The sequence below is a fragment of the Trichosurus vulpecula genome, chromosome 7, assembly GCF_011100635.1.
Source record: "Trichosurus vulpecula isolate mTriVul1 chromosome 7, mTriVul1.pri, whole genome shotgun sequence".
Taxonomy (NCBI): domain Eukaryota; kingdom Metazoa; phylum Chordata; class Mammalia; order Diprotodontia; family Phalangeridae; genus Trichosurus; species Trichosurus vulpecula.
The window spans coordinates 153,849,946-153,865,392 of record NC_050579.1 but is presented as its reverse complement, the minus strand read 5'-3'; the positions used below and the strand labels follow the sequence as shown (position 1 = coordinate 153,865,392).

At 36.7% G+C, this 15,447-nt stretch overlaps 1 protein-coding gene across 2 annotated transcripts in view; it reads right to left on the bottom strand.

Moving 5' to 3' along the window:
* Positions 1–15,447, bottom strand: part of LAMA4 (laminin subunit alpha 4) — a 193,787-nt gene that overhangs the window by 40,198 nt on the left and 138,142 nt on the right. For both annotated transcript variants that reach the window (XM_036766542.1, XM_036766543.1), the window contains exons 16-21: positions 12,287–12,403; positions 9,894–10,073; positions 6,038–6,177; positions 4,216–4,389; positions 3,151–3,296; positions 1,695–1,857 (exon numbers count right to left, since the gene is read on the bottom strand). In XM_036766542.1, the coding sequence (XP_036622437.1) occupies positions 1,695–1,857; positions 3,151–3,296; positions 4,216–4,389; positions 6,038–6,177; positions 9,894–10,073; positions 12,287–12,403 (920 nt within the window). The remainder of the gene's footprint in view (positions 1–1,694; positions 1,858–3,150; positions 3,297–4,215; positions 4,390–6,037; positions 6,178–9,893; positions 10,074–12,286; positions 12,404–15,447) is intronic.

The following is a 15,447-nucleotide window of genomic DNA, read 5'->3' as shown; positions in this document are numbered from 1 at the left end:
TAACACAGAGGCAGAAGAACACAGAGCCTGTTAGTCTACAGTACACATCTGGATGTATCTGGCAGGCGAGGAATAAAACTGAAAAGATGAGGTGGCACCTGGTGGTGGAGGGGTAGAATCTGAGGCAAAAGTATTTGAATTTTTTTTTATTAGGCGAGCTAAAGCTATCTGAGCTGAAAGAAAGGAAACAAGCATTTATTAAATGCCTACTGTATGTCAGGCATTGAGGTAAGTGCTTTATAAATATTGTCTCCTTCGATCCTCACAGCAACTCTGGGAAGTAAGTACTATCATTATCCCCATTTTATAGTTGAGGAAACTGAGGCAAAAGTTAAGTGACTTGCCCAGGGTCACACAGTAAGTTTCTAAGGCGTGATTTGATCTCAGCACTCTATCTACTGAGCCACCTAGCTGCCAGGGAAGTGATGACTATTTTGTATTTATTGATATTTTATATATTTTATATATTTTAGATAGACGTGTTATCTTCCTTATGGAATGTAAGCCCCTTGAGGGCAAGGTCTGCTTAATTTTTGACTTTGTATCCTCAATGCTTAGCATATAGAAGAGTGGATTCTTAATAAATGCTTGCTAATTGACTGATGAATTGATTGATCAGCTTAATGGAAACATCTTTTCAGCACTATACAACTCTCTTCTAAGTCCATGCTTGGCAAAGAAAACTTTTCATCTTTAACTTGGGCTTCTCAGTGAACCTACTCTCCAAAAGTGAATGTCCTATACAGATAACTAATTTCTCCATTCTTGAACCATGTATTTATTTCCCTGATAAATCTCACAGGGCACTTTAGAATCTTGTTACTTGTTTATATACTTTAAAAGTTATATTTATTTATATCATATGTATATGACATAAATATATATGACATAATAAATATGTCATATTTATTTATGTATCTTCTTTAGCACCTAGGCCAGGGTATTGAATCAAATAGCTGCTTAAAATGTATTTAATGAATAAGTGAATGCATATGCCTCATTAGTAAGTGGGTATTTTAATAACGAATTAGTCTTTGAAGGCCTTGGTGAATCAATCCCCTAGAATCTTATAATCCCTGGAAAAATTGAGTGAGTCTAGAACTTGCTAAGCTAAGCCCAAAAACCCAACAAGGTGTAGCCATGCTGTGTATCATACCTTACTGCTATCATACATGATATTTCATCATCTACGGAGACACTAGAGTAGGAATTAGTTGAATTCTAAAATTTACCTTGTTGGCAAAGAATAGAACCACTAACAGTGGGTTGAAAGTACAGCACTTTACTGATAAAGTAAGTAAAAGTGAAACAAAAAACAGATTTTTAGGTGCCAGATTCAGTGTCCTATTCACCAAACTAATGCGCCGATTTTTTTTGGGTTCAAACCTGTGATGTCATTGGTATAGGGAGCTTCCTAATGAGGAACTAAATCTAGACTGGCAATTCTTATCCAACTTATCATCTTAGAGAATGGCCTGGGGACAATGAGAGCTTAAGAGTCTTGCTCATTAAGTATCAGATATGAACACTGGTTATCTTGTTCCTGAGGTCAGCTTACTGGACACTGCCTGTCAAGCTGCTACTTATAATGAAAATTATATGGTCACCTGTAACCTAATCTTTCTAAACCTAAGAGGTTTGTAAGAAAAATTATCACCTTTAGACAAATATACAGTAATTACAATTTATCTTACCTTAAAATTTGGTGGTACTCCACCAACATAAAAGACAGTGTCCTCTGGCTGCAAATCAAGCAGGGAGTCATCACCAGAGACTTCTCCTTTCTTGATAAACTTTTCTTCAGCTGTGCTGGTCAGGCTTGGGACTGTTAGGAATACCTTCCCATGTTTCCCTACCCTGTTGAGACAAATTCAGTTTGATTCAACAAATATTTACTAGGCACTTACTTGACTGTCATCTACTGTACTAGGCTCAGGATAGAAAGATTAAAAAAAAAGACTGCCCATGCCTTCAAGAAATGACTTACAACTTTGATTGGCCAAACAAGATCTAGAAAAGTCTCTTTCCATATGTAAAAATGTTCTTAGCAGGTATTTTGCTCACTATTAAAAGGCAATGCTTAAATTTCATAGTAATAATAGATATCCATAAGCTCCAGAAATCAGTGGAAGGGAAGAAAAGACATCATATCTTGGAATAAATTAATGGGTTTTGTTAGGTAATATCTAAATAAATAGGGAGTTCCCTGTTTGGAGGTGACTTATTTTTTAGCTTTTTTTTTAAAAAGAAGAAGGAGAAAATAGAGAAGGACCTAAGAAAGCAAGACAATAATTATACTGGAAAAGAAAGAAAATGTACAAGACACAAATAGAAAAAAAGTTCCTGATAATTCTGTTTTTCTTCCTCTGTGTGTGTATATATATTTATGTGTGTGTATATATATATATATATATATATATATATATATCATCTATCTATTTATCTATCTCTCTATCTAGATCCCCATTCATACAAATAACTAGTACAAATAATGAATCCTGTGAAGTGGCCACATGTATTTGAATTCATACTATCTGAAGTTATAATGATGTAAAATACAGCCCAATAGAAATACGCCATGCAAATTTAAATAACGTGTCTACTTCACAGCAGTCATTATTTGTATAAATGGGGATCTAGCTGGATAGATAGATACTACACTCAGAAGAACATAATAAAACTGGGTTCTTTGGAATACTGCTGCGCTGTAAGAAAGGATGAGCAGGTTGATTTTAGAAAATCATGGAAAAATTTGCATGAAATAAGCAGAATCAAGAGAATGTTGTATAAAGTAACAACAATACTGTTCAAAGAATAACTGTGAACTATTCTGATACTCAAATCAACTACAGAAGACCTATGAAGGAAGATGCTATCTACCTCCAGAGAAAGAACTGATAAATAGAAGCACGCATAGGCATGTTTTTTTCTATATCCATATCATCTATAATATCTATTTCTATAATTACACATACATCGATATCCATATACACATATATCTATATATCTGTGTCAAATGGTGGCCTTCTCTACTGTGGAGTGGGGAAGGAGGGAGGGAGACAGTTCAGAACTTAAAATGTAACAAAAATATTTAAAAAAACTGTGTCTTATGACATTTGCAAAACAACGTATATCAGATATTCACTTTACCTTTCAATTTTGACAATACTGAAGTGGGCAGGCCACGTGCTGACTGGTTTAGAGTCCAGAGGAATCTCCACATCCTTGTTTCCCAGATTATAAATGTATACCAGGTTATCATTCTTGATGGCAAGACCCATATAATCACTTTTGGCCTGAAACAAGAACCAGGCTGTTAGGGAATATCAACAAGCCGTGTCTTCCGCCTTTTTTATTCTTATTCCAACACACGGTCACCAATACAGAGGCAGTGTTTAGAAGGGCCATCAAGTTTTGATTTGACGTGATCAGCCTACCCTGCTCATGTAGGCTTGTTTGGACTGACTGTACTAGAACTGGTTCCAGCCTTCTGATAGCAACCTGGGATTTAGAACTGAGTGACTACAGATGTGTGTCAATAAAGTTGCTGATAAGGAGTGTGCTGGTATTGTTTGTTTGATCAAGGGAGCTAGTGCTGACTGATAGCATAACTCATGACACTTTCATATAATATTTCATGGTAACGTAATATGAGCAAAACAAAGGTTGTTTTGAAGATCTGCTGCCCTGAAGGATTTACTTGAAACCCCCAGAGTCAGCAGTGAAAAGTTCATGTAAAATGACCCCAGAAAACCATATAAAGAAAAGCTATTACTTGTTCTTGAGTCTCAAATTGGGTCTTTGTCACTGAACTCACAGTCATTTTGGGTGAATCCGTGCCAAAGTAGAAATTTTGTATGTTTGGAGACATTGCCTCGGGATCATAGAATAAGAAATGGAAGGGGACTTGGAAGTTATCTAATCATCTAATCAGAGATAATAGATTTAGAGTGATTGTAGTGGTGTGATTGTAGAGGACATGTCCAAACTTCTGCGTTCTGTAGAAAAGAAAATAGAAGTCTAGGGAGGTCAGTTGATTTTCCCAAGGCATACAAAGTCATACTTTCCCAAGGTAAGGGACAGAGCTGGGGTATGAGTCCAGGACTTCTGACTCGAAATCTAGAGCACTTTATAATGTTCCAGAAAAAGATTAAATTTTTTAAACTTTCTTTTTATGCTTTATTTTTAATTAAAATAAAATTTTATTGTGCTTACATTTTTGCTTCCAAGATATAAGATAAATCTATCTGCATTCTCATCCTTCACTGCTTCCTTTGCTGGCGGCTTCATGTACAAGCTCATGGAAGTAAAAGCTTTTAAGTCATCCACGCTAGTTTTGGTGTTGACTTCAACTGCTGACTGACCATCGAACATCATGGAGACTTGAATCTAGAAACATAAAATATCATGTTAAATGGTGTCTCATGTTAGATACTGAGTAAAGCGTAGGAGTCAGTGCTCTGGGAAAATGTGCATATTGATTATTGTTTCTTTCTCATCTCCTTCTCCTTGACTCCATCTTGGGTCATTGCATTCAAGTCAAACCAATCCAGTAAACACTTATTGAATGTCTAATATTTGCAAAGTGAAAGGTGCTGAGGATGATGCAAATATGAGTAAGATAAGTTCCACATTGTATAGGGCAATTCATTGTATAGATAGCTATAATGTAATAGGAATATAATATAATGTAATAATGTACTATAAAATATAATGTAATAAATGAATAGGTACTAGACTTGTGATTTCATTTGTTTAGGGAACTGCTAGATGGGGAAATTCATCTACCAGTGCAACTCATTATCTTCTCTGCAACTTATAGTCTTAAAGAGTCGACTAGGGCACTGAGAGATTGTGATTCATTATATAGCTTGTATGTGTCAGGTATATGGGGTGTCCTAAAAGTCTTAGTGCAGTTCTAAGCTATTAAAGATTAAAACTGAAAAAAAATAAAGATTTCACTATATTGTAAATACACATATAACTATATGTATGTATATATACCATATGCACATATACATATATGTTTATAACATATAAATACCATGTATTTCCATATAACTCATATACAATATGTTATTTATAAATATAATAAATAATTAAATGTATTCATATAGGTATGTATTTTATACATAAATATATATTTCTTCAATTTTAGACATTGTTAGAAACCTGAATTCAGCCAAATTGTTGGCTGAATAAATACAAATATAATATTTATAAGTATCATATATTTATTTTAACACACATATAAACATATGATATATGTTTATTATATGTATATATACACACATTTTTGGGGGGGTCCAGAACTGTAATTTTATTGGTGTGGGGAACTTCCAGTGCAGAAACCCCCTCTGCTAACGCAGATCAACAACTTAGCTGTAGTTTATCATATTATAGAGTTTCCTGGGGCACTTAGCGTATGTGACTTTTCTAGAGTCACATAACTCGTGTATGTTAGGAGTGCATTTTTCCTGATGTCAAAGCTATCCACCATGCAATTGTGCTATAAGAAATGATTGGGGGATAGTTTCAGAAAAACATGGGAAGACATATATGAACTGATGCAAAGTGAAGTGAGCAGAACCAGGAAAACATTGTACACAGTAACAGCAATATTGTAACAATAATCAACTGTGAAAGACTTTACTACTTTGATCAATACAATAATCTAAGCCATTCCAAAGGCTTCATGATGAAAAAGGCTATCCATCTCCAGAGAGAGAACTGATGAACTCTGAGTGTAAATTGAAGTATATTTCTTACTTTTCTTACTTTATTCTTCTTGATTTTTAAAAAATATGGGTAATATGGAAATGTTTTCCATGATTTCACATGCATAATTGCTATCATGTTGCTTGCCTTCTCGGTGGGGGTTTAGCTAGCTTCAGGGTTTAAGACTGTATGATCTTATAGGACCCACAAGGCAAGGGCAGCCCTAAACCCTGAGGCTAGAAAGTGGTACAAGGACATGAAGTTACACTCTTTGCTCTCAGGATCACAAGGGACTGATTGCTCCCTTCCAGTGCTTTACCTTGCTGGCTACACTCCTGGTCTGTGCAATGAGCTCTCTGATTCTCCGAATGCTATCTGAAACATTGCTTGCAGGCCTCTTCTGCTCTACTGTACGCAGCTGATCCAGGAGCTGAGGGACGACTTCGGTCAAATTTCTTACTGAAGTTATGAAAAAAACACAGACTAGCTATAAATGTCTTGATATCATCTAAATTTCCAGGAAGGTAGATGGATATATACACACGCATGCATAGGGGGAGAGAGAGAGAAAGAGAGAGAGAGAGAGAGAGAGAGAGAGAGAGAGAGAGAGAGAGAGAGAGAGAGAGGTAAGTAGGTAGGTAGGTAGATAGACAGGTAGATAGATAGAACATTAATTAAGTAATTATTTTGTACCAGGCATTGCACTATAACCCAAATGATTAGACTCAAACCATCAGTTTTAGTGAAATATCAGGAAGAGTAAAAAATTCAAAAATGCTTTTCATCAGAAGAGAAAATAAACTGGAAAGCTAAGCTTCTGATCAATAGCTGTCCAAGGGTGTTATTAAGTATTCTGGTCTCTGTATTATAAGGTATGAGGTAAATTTTCTTAGAATAGAAACTCCTAGAATATAAAATCCAATCTTCTGCAAGAAGCTTTTCCCAGTCCTCCTTCCTTCTGTGATTAGCTACAATTAATCCTCTATACAGGCTGTTGCAAGTCTTAGTGCGGTTTTAAACTTCTTAAAACCTCACTAAGACTTTTGCAAGACCCCGTATGCCTTGTCTATGCATCAGGTGCTTGTGTGCTGTCTACCCCATTAGATAGTGAGTTTTAAGAGGTCAGGAACTAATTTTGCCTCTCTTTTCATTCTTTGCACTTAGCACAATCTTGGTAAATATTGCTGTTTTTGCTGTCATTGCTGTTGAGTCATTCAGTCACATTCAACTCTTCAAGACCCTGAGGACCAAATTGTCCATGGGATTTTCTTGGCAATGACGCTGGAATGGTTTGCCATTTCCTTCTTCAATGGATTAAGGCAAACAGAGGTGAAGTGACTTATCCAGGGTCACATAGCTAGGAAGTGTCTGAGGTCAGAGTTTAACTCAGGTCTTCCTGACTTGAAGCCCAGCATTCTATCCACTTATCCATCTAGCTGTTCTGGTGCATAGTGGGTCCTTAAATGCTTCCTGACTTGACTCTTGGGTGGCTACATATTGTAAATGCATGTATTACCAATGAAGAATTGGACAGAAGTAATGGGGTAAAGGATACCATCAGATAAATTGTCATGTAGTAAGAGTTAGAGTTAACTTGGTTCACCTGTGTTGTCCATTAGTATAAATTTAATGTCATGAGATTTAGAGGAAGGTCCCAAATGCACTGGGTGACATGAAAAGAGTTGCAGAGGATGAGAATGCTATGGTCTGCAAGGTTGGAGGGAATCACTGACAGCATAGATCCAAGGACAGTTTCCAAGGCCATTCTACGTACTGTGCAGTCTAGGCATTGGCATGTCAGACAAAAGAAGAGCCTGGAATGAGGGGAGTGAGGATCCGTACTGAGTGCTCAGAATGCCACACATTGCATTGCTGCTATTGGTAACAGAGCAGAAGCATTCTTATCCAAGAGAAAAATGGTGCAGGGCCCAGTATGGTACCAAGATGATAGCACAAATAGCAGTAGTCAGGAGGCAACCAGGGTCTATGTACTGGCCAGGCTATAGGACCACATGAAACCTGTGGAAGAAAACCCTCCAGAGGCTTCCAAAAATGTTTTGGGGGGTTGGGGAGGGGAGAGGTGAAAACGAGGGGGAATCAGAATAAATTTCTTACTTCCTTGGATCAAAAGCATCAAGAGTAGTTGTTCTATGGTTTGCACAGGGACCATCTATGCATCTGGATGTCCTCTTCTATTTGGGCCCCTAAATGTCAGCTGGCTCAGGGAGAGAAATCCTCTCTCTGAAGTGAATCATAAACTCTCTGGCAGAGAATATGGATGTGGGCCAAAGGAGATTTCTCTACTGCCTATTTTTGGGAAATAGTTTCTTCAATTTGAGGGTATTAAGTCTAGTAATATCAAGCAGTATCTTCATAATATCAAGTAGTCCAGAGCTAAAAAAATAGATATAGTATGTATAACCAGTCATTGTATCCAAGCACATCTTTGAATTTTTCAAACCAGTGTCCTTATGTATACTGATAGAACTAGATTAATGATAATAATAAACGTGATTCTCCATTGAGCAAATTACTCCATGGTAATAGTCTGCTCATCTAGGGAAGGCTAATGTCTTTCTAGGGAGCCAATGCTGGTTCCATTTAGCAAGTCACCTTATTCAGAAAACAAAATAACATTTAATTACACTAAATAAAAAATGGAAACTAAACTAAATGAACAAATAAATCATTTTCTTTTCATTAAACTAATACTATAATTCACCAAGCCTTACCATCACACGGGTGAACTATTTATTATATGTATATATTGAGCAACTTAGTATACATTTATAGTCTATTTACTATATATTTATATTTGTTGTTGTTAATTGTTTTTCGGTTTTGTCCAACTCTTTACGACCACTTTTGGTACAGGTACTGGAGTGGTTTGTTACTTCCTTTTCCAGCTCATTTTACAGATGAGGAAACTGAGGTCAATAGGGTTAAGTGGCTTGCCCAAGGTAATACAGCTAGTAAGTGTGTGAGGACACATTTGAACTCAGCAAGAGGAGTCTTCCTGACTCTAGGCCTGGCACTTGATCCACCGCACCACCTAGCATCTCCATATATTTATATTACATTGCATTTATTATACATATATACGATAGTATTTCACCAAGCCTTATCATCGCATGGGTAAACTATTTACTCCCAGAAAATCTTACTCTTTGTAAGGTTAGTCTAATGATATTTATTATTATTTTTCTAAACTAACCATGTGATTTCATTGCTATAGGGAATTCCCAATAAGGAAATTCCCTTCACCAGTGCAGGTCAGTAGTGCTTTGCAATTGAAGTCTTACAGCTTAACCTGAGGCACTTCGAGGTTAAATGACTTGCATAGAGTCATAGCTAGTCTGTACCAAAGGCAAGACTTGAACCCAGATCTTTTTTACTCCAAGGCTAGCTCTTTATCTGCTATATGCTGCCTTTAATTTGTCGAATTAGTTGATAAAATAATTAAAACAATACTTTTGCTCAGGAAAAATAATATGTTTTAAAAATCCATAATTTGGATTTATATCTGATGGATATAAAATGATGTGTTTGAAAAGTTTTCAGTGGATAGAGCACAGGCCCTGCAGTCAGGAGAACCTGAGTTCAAATCCAGCCTTAGGCACTTTTTAAGCTGTGTGACCCTGGGAAAGTTATTTAACACCAATTGTTCACACCCCCCCCCCCCCCCACCTCCGCCCCACATCCGCCACACAAACAAAAAAATTTGGCTCTATGACTGTTTGGTATGTAGTTTCTGTTAGACCAACTGAAATTGAAAATTTCAAAACTTAAAGGATTTTATAATCCAGACACATAAAACGCATCTTCCATAAAAGGACACAACAGCACGATAATCTTTTTAAAATATGACTGTCATGGAACTTTGGGTTTGTACGTTTAGAACTTTTTAGTAATGGCCATTCTTTAGTAGAGGAAGATCCTATCATCATAGATTTAGCAGCGTTCAGGACTATAGAGGCCTCTAAGATGAGGTCTAGAGAAGGGAAATAATTTTCCCAAGGTTACCTTGTTTCTAAGTGGCAGAGCAGGGATTTGAACCCAATTCTTCAGACTTCAAATCCTCTGCTCCTCTCTCTACTGTACCACACTGCCAAATACATAAATATAATGGCTAATGGCAATATCTAACCAGATAGCAGGATGTTCCGTATAGTTACCTGCATCTCTAGCGGAGTCCACTACAGTATTGTAGGCCGAGGAATCGAAATGGTGAAAGCTCTGTGACCAGTTGCTTAGATTGTTCACCATTGGGGTGGTAGCTTGGCCTACCACCATGGTCGTCTTCTCAGCTTCTGCAATGATCCGCTTTGAGTGATCCAGACGTTGCTCTGCATCCCCTGATTATGCAGACCATAAATAGTGATTTACCTTTTAGAGAAACTGGATATTTATTTGTAGAATGTGCAAATTCATTTATTGAAGGAAGAATAATTTAGTTTGGAAAGATTTAGACCGTTGAGTTAAATCTCAATATTTTAAATATTAAATATCATTCAAAGTATTAAATAATGAATTATTTGTTATTAATATTAATTAATATATTTATTAATTATTATAACTATCAATTAATTGGCATTGCTTACATTAATATTAATAACAAACATTAATAAATAATCAAATTATTCAAATTAAATTAAATTAAAATATTATCATTTAAGACAGATATTTATGCTTATGAAGATATTTAAGACAGATATTTATGCCTATGGAGGGCTACTAATCCTTCAGAGACAAATTGTAGATTATGGTCCTGAAACCCCTAATAAGGCATGATGTTCTCTTGACAAGGTTAACTCCTTTGTCAAGGTTGATTCCTCGTCAAGGTTAACATTGATGAAGTCTTTCTTCTAGTACAGCTGAGGTCTCCTTGATAAAGAGTATTCCCAGTGACCTTTTGACACCACATTCAAGATGATTAATTGATTCACAATCAATTCCCACATCCTTGAACTTGACCTTTAAAGGGGAAAGTAGAAACAGACTAGATAGAACTGGAGCTGCCACCAGAGGGCTGAGAACAAAGGCTACAAATGGAGAATCAGACTCAGTCCCCTGGAGGAGAAGCTTGTGCATCTGGGATGCCTCTCCAGGGAAGGAAGTGGCCACTGGGGTGGTGGTATACAGAGGAAGCTTTAGAGCAGCAAAGAGTACTTGTTTCAAACTGGGAGCAACAGCAGTGTAAGCCAGCAGTGGTAGAATGGCAGCTTTGACATTTTTGGACCTAGCCTTTTGTGCCTAGACTGAGAGTCCATTCCTGGACAATGCCAAGTCCCCGGACAGAGCCCCTTGGACCTGAGTGGCATCAATGTGAAGGAACAAATCTGGACTTTTACTTTGCACTGAGACTGTGAGTTATGAGGCATGTTAGGGCATCCTAAGTATTTCCTCTATTGGGAGGTTAATGATCAACACCAAGGTAATACAGTAAGTCAGTAGGACTGCATATGTTCCTGGAGAAGATGAGAATTGACGGAGAAAGGGGGAAAATTGTTTTGACTGTTTATGGACCCTGGTATGAGTCCTTTATGTTTTTGTAAGGTTAAACAAGGTCTGTCCTATATTTAAAGTATTGTTTTCCTGAACGTTTAAAAAGGAGCAGAGGGCCTTTCTTTTTTTGCTGTATATAGCTATACACCAGTTCAATATTGCTGCTCCTAGGAGAGATCTGACGTGGGGATGCAAGCCAGAAAGAATGGGATTAAGTGAAGACTGGTATAAACTCAGAACTTTTGTTGCAGATCCTGGGTTACACAAGCATTATTAATAGACAACAGGGTTAAAAAAACCCTCTAAAATTGAACATCATACTGCTCTTTTATTAGATCTAGAAATAAATTTACAAAGAATCTACCAATTTCTCTAGGTTAAAAATGATAAGGCAAATGCCAGGGGCAATACACCCCTGAGGTCTTAACACCATGAGCATTTGAAAAATAGTTTGAAGTTCACAGGAAAACCAAATTCCACTTTCTTAGATTGTTCTTAGGTAAGTTTTCTTTTTTCTTCCTTTTTTTGTAATGAACCTTTCTAAAAAATGAGAATCCATTTAGTTCCTCTTTCTTCTCCCTACCTCCATTCCATGCCCCATTCTCAGGATAAGGAACACCAGTGGCTTCTAGTAAATCACAATACATATGCTTGACTCAGGCAGGCAAATCTTCCTTCCCTTGTAACATGTGAAGTTGGAAACAGAACTGTAACCCCTCCATTGCTCGGGAATGCTCTCCTGCTCTCTATCACTTATTTCCCTGAGATAACACTATAGTTTCAGATCAGGCAAGACAAATGCCAGGTTGTTTAGCATGGCTCTGTGATTTCACCCACACAATATCAACATGATAAGAATTTGAGTGTAAGGTGTTGTAGAGACTTCTATGGACAGTTAAGGTCAAAGAAATGATGGCCAAGTTTGGGCATTAGGCATGAGCTCTAAAGAGGCTGCTATTTCCTGAAATGCTGTCGGTCCTCATTAGAATATTATCTTTCATGTCTGTTTAGTGGTTAATATGATAAACAAAAAGATGTCTTGCTTTTATCAGCTGTCTCTTACCCCGCTCTGCTGCTTGAAGTTTCTTAATAGCTTCATTTAGCCTGTTTTTCAGAACACTCTTTCGAGCCTGGGCTCCGTCCACACGCTGACTGGTGTCAGCCACAGCCTGCTCATCACCTTTGGATAAAAAGGAGAAAAAGTTCTGACAGAGCTCAGAAATCCTAATTTAATTGAAAGCAATGACAACCATAACTACTAAACCCTGCTCTTTTCCTTCTGTGATAGCATATTTTTCATATAGGTCATCTCTTTTTTGAAGGTGGAAAATATGCAAAGAATTTAGAACACACCAATTTATTGTGATATAAATTATTCTAAGTCAACTGCATAGGATGAAAAAGACTTTGGTTGTATGTACAAAGCCAAACATTAGTTTTAAGAACGTCTCAACCACAAGTTCTGATCAGCTGATCAGAAAGAATGGCCGGTCTAAGAGACTGGAGAGGGGCAACTAGGTGCCACAGTGAGTAGAGCACCAGCCCTGGAGTCAGGAGGACCTGAGTTCAAATCTGGCCTCAGACACTTGACACACTTACTAGCTGAGTGACCTTGAGCAAGTCACTTAACCTCAATTGTCCTGCCTTCCCCCCTCCAAAAAACCCCCAAAACTAAAAGACAGGAGAAGCCCAAGATGCATCAGATATCAATGTGATACAGTCAGAGGGTGATGATGAGTTGGATGAAGAATACAAATAGAATCCATTTTTGGACTTAGGTATATCCGTACAGACTTTTGGTTGCAAGTTAGGACTGTCCTGAGAAAACCAAGAATGTGGTAATATTTTATTTGTGCTTTTCATACAAATATTTGTAGACAATGATCATGTTCTTGCTGATTCTTCTTTCCTTCAGTCTAAATATGCCCAGTTCCTTCAGCTGATCTTTACATTTCACAGACTCAAGGTCATTCACTGTCCTGTTTGCCCACTCTAGACACTCCCTTTATCACCAAGAATAGGGATAAGGACTGAACTTGTGATTTCATTAGAATGGAGGAGAGGAGAAAACTCCTTCTGCTGACGTAGGCTAGCACCTTCTCTGTAATTTATGGTACTGAGGCTTAAGTGATTTGCCCAGAGTTACAGAGTCCAGTTTGTCTTAAGACAAGACTTGAATCCAGTTTTTTCCAACTTAGAGGTCAACCGTTTATCTGTTGTACCATGTCATCTCTCTAGTTTAGTTCGTTACCAAAGTCCTAGGCAAAGATATGGCTGTTAACATTCAACAAAATATAGCGTCTTTGTACCTCACTATGCTCCCTTTCTCCTTCTGAATGAACCTTGTAACTTCTCTTTGCCATTAAATAATGTAAACAGTGAATTTTAAAGTTTATTAGTAGTCAATTGTCCTTATATGCCATGCATGATTCTAGTAGAATTTGAGCTCCTTAGGAATATGAACTTTTATTTTATTTTTTTTATATCCGCAGTGCCTGGTACATAGCAGACACTTAATAATGCTTTCTTAGCCATGTCACCTAGTAGTCTGTATCTGTTTTTGCCTTTCTGGGTGGTGCTAAGTATTTCATTGATTGTAAGGGGTTTCTTAATACACTATTTAGAAATGTTACTTAATCTCATTGCCAACTAATTTCAGCAAACATTATTAAACAGCTATATACAGTAGGCTATGATGAATTCTAGGTGTAGTGTGTTCCTAATGCACAATGTTTTTTTCAAGCAAATTTTTCAGTTCCTTTACCAAGCTATTTCTAATGTCCAAAGGGATCTGCTGAGGTACAGAGCTAGAGAAGAATTGGATCCAATAAATATCTGGAGACTTTGATAGATAATTATATAGATAGATGACTTTGATAGATTTCATTTTGACACTTAACGGAAGAAAATGATTCTGAGCAAAATTAGCCTTATCAGAGAAATCTTTTAAGTAGTATGTACCATAGTGAATTAAAAAAATTGTTACAGACTGTCAACTACTTGATAGAACTGGGGGAAATACATAGTAGCTAGGACACGGCGGGATATAATACTGTCCTGTTAGTTTTTATAGCCAATTGAAGACTAATCAGAAGTGAACAAATGTTAAACACGTCATTAATTATAATGTGATGGGAAAAATAGCATTGGATTTTCCAATATTTAATTTTGGCATGACTTTTCAGGAACATATCTATTGCGTAAAGTGAGGTACACCTGGGCATTCCCTCCTCCTGTCTCCCACCCCGAAATGCCTACTATCAAAATGAGGATGGATCTGAAGAGGCAAGTCCATGAAATAAGGTTATAAGCTTTCTCAACTGTATAAAAGGGCATATATCATTGCTACAGAGAGATTTCTATGGACATAAAGCATGGAATCCTGAAGAAATATTCCATCTTTAGTCTATAAGAGGTTATTCCTATGAACTTCAATGACACATTATTGAAAAGAGAAGAAATACTTTGAGAAAGCCTGTTTTCCATATTATCAAAGGGGAATGAAAACATTTAAGAAACTGTGGCAGAAAGTCTCATGTGCCCCAGTTAATTTCAATTGATTATGGTCTTCAAACCATGGGAGAGAAAAGCAATGAAGTGATAGAGAAGCATTTGACCTCAAAATCTTTAGCTAGAAAAATCTATTCCTTTATCACAGGATGAGCTTGATAGATTTGCAGCAAGATAACCAAAATTATACATGAAAGAAAGTGGAATTAATTGTGAGGTTTGGAAACATTGGCCTTTCAATTTTGATTCAGTAAAAGAACAGTTGCTTTAGAAAGATTAAATAGACTATTTCAAAAACTTATTAAATACATTTGCTATTCTCTTGGACTGCAAAAAATACAAAAAATAGAGTAAAAAATAAACTTTCAAAATGTGATTACACGAAAAAATCACATCCTAGCCTGTATTTTATGGTTTATAGAATTGAAACCGAATTTGTAAATTGGACACACTCAAAAGGGACCTACTCAATAGTTAACCTTCAATTAATTGATGACACAGTCATAGACTATTAGAGTTGAAATCAATCAGCAAGCATTTCTCAAGTGCTATACCTCAGCAATTGTGGATAAAAATACAAAAATTCAGCATCTAAACGATCAGAAGTTCTAAATTATAACTTTTCATAGTAGTGTTTTCATAGCAGTATTTGTTTCATGCTAGCATGTCATAATAGATAGACAGCTTGACTTGGAGTCAGGCAGACCTACATAT